Consider the following 12,421-nt stretch of genomic DNA (forward strand, 5'->3'; position numbering starts at 1 on the left):
GCATTATAAAAAAACGGTTGTATAAATGGTACATAAACTAAGTAGATTTTAAGGAAAAAATGTAAATGCGTCATGTGTACATGCATATATGTAGATATATATACATGTATATGTATCAAACATATTTTTCTGGACCTATAAAAATAGTAAAACCAGTTAGCTTATTTGCTTAATAATAATAACATATAAAAAAAAAAAAAAAAATACTTTTGTAGCATTGTAATAAATATGTAATATTTTTAATACATACACACATACATAATACATACATATGTACATACTTGCAATTATATATATATAGAACAAGATATACAAAAAAAAAAAAAAATTATTCTAAAATGGTTACAGAGTTTTAAAATAAATCAAGAAATGCTACTGCATATTATATGATGTATTTTCATACTATTAATTTTCAAAAGGATTTAAAATTTATTGTGTCATGGCTTAAGCAAAGATAATGTAATAATATGTAGGGTTGTTATATACGAAACAAAAAACCTTAATTTGTATATTCATAAAAAATAAAATAGTCAAAAAAAAAAAAAAACAATTGTTGAATTATATTTATTTATAAGGGAAAAAAAAAAAAAAAATACTTTAATAAGATAACATTTTATTATTTTATTTTATTTTTTTGTTTTTATTATATTATATAATGTTCAGTTACACATTGGTTTTTATTCACATGTGTTTATATATTTAATTTAAAGTAAAAATAGTGACAAATTTGATAAGGAATGTATATGCTTAAAAAAAGAAAAAAAGAATGTGTTAACCTTTCCCTTTTTTTTTTTTTTTTATGTTTTGCTTGATCATTTTGTAAACATTATTTTGTGTTTATATATATTTATTACTTAAATGTTTGTTTGTTTGTTCATTTATTCACTTATTTATTTATTTATTATTATTTTTTTTTTTATTATTCCGCGAAAATAAACTATTATTGCATAATGGATTAAGCTATTTGCGGGCTTCAATAAAAAAAAAATAAATATATGTATAATATATACATATAAATATTAAAAGGTGAAATAATTATGACCTGTTCATAATATTTTTACATGTCTTTTTTCTTTGCATTTTTTATTTTATGTTCACATAAAAAGTGTTAATAAATATGCAGAATTAAGCAGTGGTACTCCTTAATAAGTTTTATATATGTGATGCCCTTGTTACAAATGAAAAAAAGATAAAAAAAAAAAAAGAAATTTTTCCAAAAAACACATAAATATAAAAATGTTCTTTTATTCAAAAGGTCTAAACAGCATATATGTATACTAATAACTATCAAACGATTCTATAAACTGTTTAAAAAGTTAAAAATGAACATAAAAAAAAAAAAGAAAAAATATTTTCTTAATAAATTTACAAAGATATTTTAAAATTAAAATGCACAATTTTTTTAAAGGTGGATTAAATTTTCTTTCTTTTTTTTTCTTATATAATGAAAGAGTGTAATTTTACCACATGCCCCTTAATAGCGTACTTTAAAAATTACGTTAATAAAAAATGTATATATTTATGTCTATATATATATATATATGTAAGTACTTCAAAGAAGAATGAAGAACTCACCTTCTTCATAAATCGTGGGACCAGGTTTCTTTACGTTATTTATATGTAATTAAGTTAATTTTTTACACAATAAACTCTCGAATTAACAATTTTTTGCTTTACAGTGTATTAAATTAAAATTTGTTCGTAAAAAAATGCAATTTAATTTTATCACCAAATTTTTTTAAGCTGCTATGTATATGTGTATATATATATCCTATATGTTTCAATTTTGTTTCAAACTATTAATATTTTTACATATATTAATAAATATATCACATTTATAGTATAATTATTTTTAACAGTTTTATATGAAATAATATTATTAATTCTTGGAAGAGGGCGGTAAACACATGAAGTGTGCGCTTGGATGATTGATTAAAATTAAAAATAATAATGATATTAAATAAATGAAAGAGCTAAAAAGCTGCGAAAGGGGGAAAATTATAAAAAAAAAAAAAAAAAATTCAAATTACTACTCTTAAAATGTAACATTAACAGTACAGGTAAATAATTAAAACTAAAAGAATGAAAGCAACAATTGTTGCTCAATTAAAATGAAGACTCCACATTATAAAAAAAAAAATAAAACAGTTTATGAACACTTCAGAAAAAAAATGTTTATTATGCATATATATATATATGTATTTGTAAAAATAAATACAGTACCAATTTCGTAAAAAACCATGACCTTTTTCAACTCCCTGTTACAGGAATAAGCTCATTTCTTTTGCGTAAAATACAGAAAAAATAAACATATTTTTCAAAAAAATTTGTGCTATTATTTAAATAGTAGAAAAATTAAAGGTATACACTTTATATAACTTAAAATCGTAATTTAAAAAGTAATTACTATAAATGTAAACTGAAATAAAGAAATCAAATGCGTGTAATCCTTGAGGGGTATTTTAGGTACATTAATAAAGGAAAAAATTTTACAACTCATACGTTATTTTAGTAGGATATACAATTTCGTATGCTCTTCGTCATATTATGTATTTATAACTGCACTTTTAATTTCAACATAAAATGTTTCTGTTTTTGAATATTTTAAAATAAAAGCATGCATGCAAATATTTTTTTTCATTTTATATTATTATTATACGTTATTATTTATATTATTTTATTTATTATTTTATATTATTTTATTTATTATTTTATTTATTAGTTTTTATTATTTTATTTGTTATTTTATACTATTTTATTTGTTATTTTATTTTATATTATTTTATTTATTATTTTTTATTTTATTTTATTTTATTTTTTTTGTTTTTTTTAATTATTACTGTTCTTTTTTTTTTTTTAGCGTTACATACATATTAATGGCGACTTAAAAATTATCATGTCCAGAAATATTCTTTTACACATTTATTTGAAAAAGACTAAAGAAAAACATTTACCTCATATGTTTTGTCATATATATTTATTTTAAGAAATTTTCAATGTTCTAAAGAAATATACAATTTTTATGCATTACTATACGAACATTTTTTTACTTTTTCCATTTTTGTTTCTGTATTTTCCCGATTTTTGCCGTGTTTCTATTTTCACGTATTTGTGTAAAGCAGCAAATCTGCGAACAAATGGCCAGGCACATAGTACAGTATAATAAATCCTTATATTATAATTATTTACCTTTTTAAAATTTAATAGTTATGTATATTACATAAACTTGTGTAATTACGCTTTTTTTCTTTTTTTTTTTTTAATTTTTACCATTGAGAATTATATATATGTATATATATACTAAAGTATATATTTTATTTTTTGTTCACATACTTAATATTTAGTGTAACACATGTGGTCATCTCATAAATAAAAAAAAAAAAAATGTATTTTGTGTAATTTTTTGGGGTACTGTTTTTTTTTATTAGTATAAAAATACCTCCTTTTTTTCATTTATTGGATAAGGATGCTACAAAATAATTTTCTCATCTGCTATAGCAGATACGTGTATGTATTATGCATGTATTTGTAATGTCGCATGTTCGATAAAGTGTTACATATCTGTATTGGTGTTGAAAGCCACTAAGGTACACATTTTCGCTGATACGAATATTGGTGAATATATTATTTAAAAGTAAAGAAAGTAAAAGCTAAAAGTTAAAATAAATGTATATTTATTTTTTTTAAGATCAAATTAATTTTTGTCATAACATAAGGAATTATTGTAAAAGGAAAAATTGAAATAAAGCAAAAAGAAACAAAAAAATTTTATAATTCATATTTCGGGAAATATACATATGCATGTATATATGTGAATATGATGTGTATAAGTGTATATATATATATATATATATGTGTAGTTATTTAATTTTTTAATATTTGGAAAAAGCTTATCTTTACGATTTTTAACTCTTTCCGTATTACGAATATTTCTAACATTTTTAATTTTTTGAATACTTTTAACTTTTACTGTATTGGGATAATTGTAAAATACTTTTTTTTTTATCACGTTTTTGTTCTGAAAATTTTTTTAATAATATATTTGGCTGTAGTGATTTTTCTTTCTTGTTTTCATTCTCTCTTTTCTTTCTTTTTTTTTTTTTTTTTTGTATTTGTGTCTTATAAGATATACTGAACACAATGAAGATAGGGAATTTTTTAACAGCGTCTATCTTTTTCATTGTTTTCAACTCGCATTTTGATAAGTTATTGAATAATTCTTCATATAACTTAAAAATTATTACTAATAAAATAATTTATAAAAGAGTTTTGACAAATAATAATGATAATAATGCGTTTACTAAGGAAACTGGTCAATCCAGTTCTACCAAAGGCACAAGTGGTGATAGTAATAAACAAAATATAGACGATTCCCCTCAGAAGGGCTTAAGTGAAGATGGTAAATCGGTAAGCGCAGGGAGCCCAATCACGTCCAAATATTCTGAACAGTCAGGAGATAACATTAATTTGGCTAACACCCCGAATTCGGAAGATTCCGGAAACGCAGGAACATTTTCAGGTATATACAATAAATCATATAAATAAATAAACATATATATATATGTGTATGTATATATGTGTATGTATATATGTGTATGTATATATGTGTATGTATATATGTGTATGTATATATGTGTATGTATATATGTGTGTATATATATGTGTTTATATATATGTGCATATATTTATGTACATGTAAGTTAATGTATATGTGCCCTTTTCAGAGCCGTATTTTGGCTGTTATATGCTTTAAAAAAAAAAAAAAGTAATATATTGAAGTTTCAAAATAAAAGTGCATGGACAAATTCATTTATTATTTAAATTAATTTTTTAGGTAATTCAAACAGCAGTGGAATTGTTGAGGGATCGGATGATAATGATGGTGATGAAGATGAGGATGAAGATGAAGATGAAGATGAAGATGAAGATAAAAATTTATGTTTACATAACAATGGTGGATGTGGTGAGGACAAGCTATGTGAATACTTAGGAAGAAAAATAGTAAAATGTTTTTGTAAAGAGGGATATAAATTAGTAGGTACTGATTGTGTAAAATCATCAGAGTCTTCTTCCTTAAGTTCCATTTTTTGTTCATTCTTAACGTTTATAATTATTATTATTTTAGCTTCAATAAATTAACTCTCTTTTTTTTTCTTTTTTTTTTTTTTTACCCTTTTAATTTATTGAAATTTATTTTTTTTGTAGAATTTGAGTTTTGTTAAGATAAAGTTAAAAAAAAAAAAAAAAAAAAAAAAAAAAGTATATATTTTTAATTTTTCTTTAATAATATACATAATATATGTACACATATTTTTTTTTTTTTAAATTAATTTTACAACATTTAAAGAGTTAACAATTTTTAAAAAAGTTGGCGTATAAATAAGTGCCTCTTATTGTAGTAGCTAAAAGTATTCATGAATAAGGGGAAAAAAAAAAAAAGGGGAAACTAAGAATTTCTGGGTTTTTATCCAGTTTATAGCAAAAAAAAAAAAAATATACAAAACAGAATAAACTATAAAAAAAAAGAAAAAAAAAAAACAGAACAAATGAAGAACAAAATGAAACAGAACAAATGAAGAACAAAATGAAACAGAACAAATGAAGAACAAAATAAAGCAGAACAAAATGAAACAGAACAAAATGAAATAGAACAAAATGAAATAGAACAAAATGAAATAGAACAAAGTGGGAGTTTATTATGTATATGCTCGTAGATTTCCCGTTAACAAGGAACGACTTAAATATGTTCTATCATCTCCCATTTTATAACAAGTTACACACATACAAAAATAAGCGTGCTAATTTTTTTCGCTATAAATTCCTAGTAAAATATTTAAAAAAATATTTCTCTTGAGAGTGAATCAAGTTCTGTATTCATGCACATCATTGAAAAATGGAAAAGTCGACCTTATAAGGAAAGATTTTTTTTTTTTTTTTTTTTTTTTCCCTTTTTTTAATACAGTGAATATTAAAAAATAAAAAAAAAAAGAAAAACAAAAATAAAAATGAAAACAAACAAAAGTTATTAATTAAATAACGAATAATTTAGAACTAATTGCAATTTTATATTTTATATTTAAATTTTTTTTTTTTTTCCCTTTTTTTAATACAGTGAATATTAAAAAATAAAAAAAAAAGAAAAACAAAAATAAAAATGAAAACAAACAAAAGTTATTAATTAAATAACGAATAATTTAGAACTAATTGCAATTTTATATTTTATATTTAAATTTTTTTTTTTTTTCCCACTTTTATAATGATTTAGAGGTGCTGGGAAAATGGTTACAGTACATATTCTATCATTTGTAAATCTTTTCCTTTTTTATTATAGTTCCTACTTGAAAAATTATTTCGACGGTTCCCTAGTTAACTTAAAACTTGGTAATTGTAATTGTTTATCAAAAAGATTTTTGAGTAATGAAGAAAATGATTCAAACCCAAATGCCACTGATTCTATGGGAAATCATAGTAACGACAGTGATAGTCTTACATCAAGCAATACAAAACACGAAGATGGTGGTGATCATACATCCTCAGAAGCAGAGAAAGACGAAGCTTCTAAACAAGATAGCAAAGTAAATGGAGAAAATAAACATACAGTAAATGAACAAAGTCAGAATGATTTAAATTCTGAGGAAGGACATATAAAAACTTTAGATAACAAAGATAGTAATGACAAAAAAATGGAAAGCAGAAAAAGTGAAGCTGAAATATCTGAACATAAACATAAACCTAGTGATGATAGTGAATCAGAAAAAAAGGAATCATCCAAAGGAAACGATCCACAGGATTCAAGTGATGATAAATCAAGTGAAGAAGGGGTAAATAAAAATACAATGGAAGAGCAACATGAGAAAAAGAACATAAATCCCACAGATGGAGATGGTGGTGATAATACTCTTTACTTAGGTGAGCCATGAATATTACAGGCTAACATCATATAATGAATAGCCAAAATAAAAAATGTTCTTTCGAAAAAAAAAAAGAATTACCCTAATATGCTACATCCATTTAAGGGAAATTTTCACTTTCGAATCAGTACATATGGGTTCTATACTTACACGTATGTGTATATGTATATGTATGTGTATATGTATGTGTATGTATGTGTATATGTATGTGTATGTATGTGTATATGTATATGTATGTATGTGTATGTATGTGTATGTATGTGTATATGTATATGTATGTGTATATGTATGTGTATGTATGTGTATATGTATGTGTATGTATGTGTATATGTATGTGTATGTATGTGTATATGTATATGTATGTATGTGTATGTATGTGTATATGTATGTGTATGTATGTATATGTATATTTATGTGTATGTATGTATGTGTATGTATGTTTATATGTATATGTATGTGTATGTATGTGTATGTATGTGTATATGTATATGTATATGTATGTGTATGTATGTATATGTATATTTTTTTTTTTTTACCCTTCAGACAACATAGGCGATCAGGTAGCACATTACAGTGCCCTGAAAAACAATAGAATAGAAAAAGGGGTCACAGATAACATGGTACTAAGTGATATAGCAAGTGGAAATAATACAAAGTCCTGTGCAGTCAATAATGGGGGTTGTGGGGATGACCAATTATGTATACGAATTGACAACATAGGAATAAAATGCATTTGTAAAGAAGGGCATTTGTTTGGAAATAAATGTATATTAACAAAATCTTTGGCACAGATGCCACTCTTTACTTTAGCTGTTTCGATTTTTCTATGTTCCTTTTTAATACTTTAACCTAAGAGGTACATACGTGTACATTTTTAATCGAAAGCGTTAGTGAAAAACGAGCTGATATAGAGGACCCCTGAACATTTGCATCAAACGATGTGGAACAGAAAACTTAGTAATATAGAAATTTAGAAAAGGGGAAGTTCAAATTTGAGGTTATAAAAAAATATATTAAACAATTCAAAAATATTAAATAACTGAGGGAAATTTATAAAAAAAAAAAAAGTCGGACCATTTAACAAGGGAAAAATGGAACCTGAAAAAATGTTAATATACTAGGGGAATAGGATGAGTAAAAAAATGCAAAGTGAAAGAAGATAATAAGCCAAATAACAATGTAAAGAGGGGCATAAATAAGAGAAGAATGTAAAGTACGGAAGAGTATAATACGTTGAAAATGTAATGATATATGACAATAAGAAGCATATGAGATGAGAAAACGCAGGAGGAATCATAGAAGTGTAAGAATGCTAAATGAAAAAAAAAAAATAATAATAATAATAAAATAAATAAAAAATAAATAAAAAATAAATAAAAAATAAATAAAAAATAAATAAAAAATAAATAAAAAAAAGTAATAATAAAAAAAATAAATAAAACAAAACAGGGTAGAACAGGACAAAACAAAGTACAACTACAACCGTATAAAACAAAATAAGTTAAGAAGAACATAAAACAGAAAGTTTTCCTAATTAATTCGAAATTATAGACAGTTAAAACTATGTACATTTTTAATTTTTTTTTTTTTTTTTTTTTCCAATCAAATAAACACTCAGGGGAAAAAGATCGAAAAACAAAAAAAACAGCAATATTAAGAATTATGTAATGACTGATTGTAGTTCTCAATTTGACAGTTAAAAAGGGTTCAAGGTTTAGGGTCTACGTTTTTATGTCTATAACTGTGTTCGCGATTTATGGCTGTGTTAATCTTTTACAGCTAGGATTTCTATTTATTTTTTGATTTGTTTTTTATGGTTCATTATATAAGAGAACTGAAATAAAAATTTTCGTGTATGTTTACGGTAGACGCGATTTTAATTTCTTTCATTTTAAATTTAGTATTAATATATTAGTTATTTATGATGCGTAATGGTAGCACAAGAGTATGTATGTATGATGATAATTTTTTACTAGACTTGAATGGAATAATTTTTGAATATTTTTATAATAATATACAGGTTTTCTTTTCTTCTATCATTTTATGAGTATTATTAAATGTGGAAGTATATTGCCACCTATGTGTTTAATAAGCTCATATATTAGTTGAAAACATAGAAGCAGCGGTAATATTATCGGAATGGTGCATCCCTGCGCTTTTTTATGATGGCATTGTAACATTGAGATGTTATGTGGGGGCGCCTGTTGAGCAGCGCTCAGCATAGGTATGAATTTCCCAGATTAAAAAGAAATACATAAATAAAAGGAAAAAAAGGAAAAAAAGGAAAAAAAGGAAAAAAAGGAAAAAAAGGAAAAAAAGGAAAAAAAGAAAAAAAGAAAAAAAGAAAAAAAGAAAAAAAGAAAAAAAGAAAAAAAGAAAAAAAGAAAAAAAGAAAAAAAGAAAAAAAGAAAAAAAAGGAGTAAATAGAATATATAGAATGAAGTGAATATAAGGAATAAAGAGAATAAAAAATTTTTTAAAAATTAAAAGAATTAAAAAAATAAAATATTAAAATAATATAAAATAAGCACAGGAAAGTCGAATCAACCAGCGTAGTTGCCATTTCAAATAAGGCGAAGCAAATGGACTGATGAGAAAATGCAAATTTAACTGAAGTAATTTAAATTATGTTTAATTAATTTATACATAATTTAAATTGTTTTCAATTAATTTATACGCACATCCCGTTTTCTTTGTCAGAATTGCAAGATACTGTGTATCGTTATTGAAATATTTTTAGTACTGAAAAGACCAAGAATTTTTGGTCTTTCTCTTTTTTGGACTGATTTGCACAAGATTCACGTTTCATAAATATATACCTTTATATATATATACATACACGTATACATATATATATATATATAAGCCCACAAAGCTGATGTGCATATTGCCATTTATCTGTGTAGAAGACTATCCATATTAGCATGTTTCTACCTTGCACATTCTTTCTCTTTTTTTTCTTCTTTTGCACTTTAGTAAACTTTTGAAATAGAGTCAAATATACAGGTAGGTACATAGACGCGTTCCTGTTTAAGTGTACATGTATGTGTGTGTTTGTATGTGTGCGTGTAAGTATGCTTGAGAATCCGGAAAGAGCCGGATTCATTTATAACATTTACAATATGCACGTGAAACTTAGTTTCATATGAATTAGACGGGGGTGGGGGCAACTACAGAAGGGGTATGTATATATATATATAAATGGAAAGATGAACAGGTACCTGCATCTTTGCTGCCAATTTTACAATGTTTGGAAAATAAAAATGGAAAAATGTTAACTAAAAAAGTTTTGTTACAGGTGTTCATTGATTGAATAATCAAGCAAAGATGTGTGAATGGACGATGATATGTGATAGTCGCACCATGTATGTACATATATATATGCATATGTATATGTATGTATACGTATATGTTTGTGTACGTATATGTTTGTGTACGTATATGTTTGTGTACGTATATGTTTGTGTACGTATATGTTTGTGTACGTATATGTTTGTGTACGTATATGTTTGTGTACGTATATGTTTGTGTACGTATATGTTTGTATACATATATGTTTGTATATATATCCGAACCCACGTACTTAAGCGTTTTTGTGGTGGTGAAATGAAAAATGAAGCCATCAGATGGGTTTTCCAAATATCCAAATTTTTTTGCGAAAAATCGGTAATGTGCTTAGTCATGTGTACAGTTCTAAATATATACACATGTGTAACATGAATGGGAGTATACACATATATGTGTATGTATGCATGTATGTGTGTATGTATGCATGTATGTGTGTATGTATGCATGCATGTGTGTATGTATGCATGCATGTGTGTATGTATGTATGTAATACCACTTAACAGTGTTACCGCTTCACAGTGCTACCACACGCACGAGCTTTCCTTGAATGGTGATTGCACTTTTCCAAATGGACGTACCGGTGCATGCGTAATGCGTTTGCTCACTGATGATACTGCAAATGAAAATTTTCCGTAAGCTCCTGTACATTAAGGGCTAAGTAGTCCGCATAGCCAATGTATTTGCTTGGTGTCAAATTCATTAACTCTTCCATAACATGTGGTGGCAAGAAATTACATTTTGTTTTTATAAATTCTTGCATAATTTCTTTGTTAATAATTTTTCCTCTAGTAAATTTTTTTAACTCTTCATATGCATCCATAAAATTATATTTTTTCATAATTATTTGAATAGGTTCTGCTAGAGTTGACCAATGATGATTTAGTTCTTCATCTATATTTCTTTTGTCTATATCAATTTTGGATAGCCCTTTTAATAATGATTTATATGCAATAAGTGAGTACGAAAAAGAGGTGCCTAAATTTCTCAAAATTGTTGAGTCAGATAGATCTCTTTGCAGTCTACTAATTGGCAATTTCGAACTAAATAATTTAAAAAGCGCATTTGCTAAATGTAGATTCCCTTCTGCATTTTCAAAATCGATAGGGTTAACTTTATGCGGCATTGTGCTACTTCCTATTTCTTTTTGTACTACTTTTAATTTTAATAAATTATTAGAAATGTACAACCATATATCTATAGATAAATCAAGTAGAGTCGAATTTATACGTGCTAAACTATCACATAGTTCACAAATATAATCATGATCTTGTATTTGTGTACAATATAAACCATAATTTAATTGGAAATATTTCTCAACGAAATATTTAATACTTGAAACCCAATCAATATTATTATCTGCAATTTTATGGGCATTGAAATTTCCTACAGCTCCATTAAATTTGCCATATACTTTAATATTTTTTAAACAATTTATATGATTATACATTCGTGAAAAAAAATTGGCTAGTTCCTTTCCAAATGTAGTAGCAGATGCCGGTTGTCCATGTGTTTTGGAAAGTAAAGAAACATTCGCATAATCAGAAGCTAACTCTTTTAATTTTTTCATTATTTTTTCTAATATCGGTATTATAATATTATTAATGCATAGCTTTACACTTAAAGCATATGCCAAATTGTTTATATCTTCACTTGTACATAAATAATGAACATATTCCTTTATATTTATTAATTCCTCATCTTCAATACCTGTAATCTTTTCTTTTATAAAATATTCTATAGCCTTAACATCATGGTTTGTTTCCTCTTCTATTTTTTTTACTCTTGTAATATCGTCATCTGTTACATTACTTAACTCGCTCAGTCGCCTTTCCGAATTTTCACTTAACTTTTTAAAAAAAAATTCTCTCTCATTTAGAAATAACAGCCATTTTATCTCGACCAGAATTCTATATTTTATTAGAGCGTACTCAGAAAAGAATGCCGAAATTTCGCGACATGACTTTCTGTACCTACCGTCAATGGGAGAGATGTTTTGCAGGTGCTCCATCGGGGTGAGGTAAAAAAAAAAAGAAAGGAGGGAAAATGTACGGGGCAAAAATATGGGCAAAAATATGGGCAAAAATATGGGCAAAAATATGGGCAAAAATATGGGCAAAAATATGGGTAAAAATATGGGCAAAAAATACGAGACAAAAATTCGA

The 12,421-nt window shown here is 25.2% G+C and overlaps 3 protein-coding genes across 3 annotated transcripts; 2 read left to right on the plus strand and 1 right to left on the minus strand.

Moving 5' to 3' along the window:
• Nucleotides 1-4,140: 4,140 nt before the first annotated feature.
• On the plus strand, nucleotides 4,141-5,139 carry PmUG01_04025600 (merozoite surface protein 4, putative; the record flags this gene model as incomplete). Its single annotated transcript, XM_029003254.1, has 2 exons — nucleotides 4,141-4,519; nucleotides 4,835-5,139. The coding sequence occupies 2 exons, from the start codon at nucleotides 4,141-4,143 to the stop codon at nucleotides 5,137-5,139; spliced, it is 684 nt and encodes a 227-aa protein (XP_028859706.1).
• A 1,139-nt stretch (nucleotides 5,140-6,278) lies between these two features.
• PmUG01_04025700 (merozoite surface protein 5) lies at nucleotides 6,279-7,759 on the plus strand (the record flags this gene model as incomplete). Its single annotated transcript, XM_029003255.1, has 2 exons — nucleotides 6,279-6,909; nucleotides 7,455-7,759. The coding sequence occupies 2 exons, from the start codon at nucleotides 6,279-6,281 to the stop codon at nucleotides 7,757-7,759; spliced, it is 936 nt and encodes a 311-aa protein (XP_028859707.1).
• Nucleotides 7,760-10,860: 3,101 nt separating this feature from the next.
• Nucleotides 10,861-12,267, minus strand: ASL (adenylosuccinate lyase, putative; the record flags this gene model as incomplete). Its single annotated transcript, XM_029003257.1, has 1 exon — nucleotides 10,861-12,267. The coding sequence occupies one exon, from the start codon at nucleotides 12,265-12,267 to the stop codon at nucleotides 10,861-10,863; it is 1,407 nt and encodes a 468-aa protein (XP_028859708.1).
• Between the last annotated feature and the right edge of the window lie 154 nt (nucleotides 12,268-12,421).

This window comes from Plasmodium malariae, assembly GCF_900090045.1.
Source record: "Plasmodium malariae genome assembly, chromosome: 4".
NCBI lineage: Eukaryota > Apicomplexa > Aconoidasida > Haemosporida > Plasmodiidae > Plasmodium > Plasmodium malariae.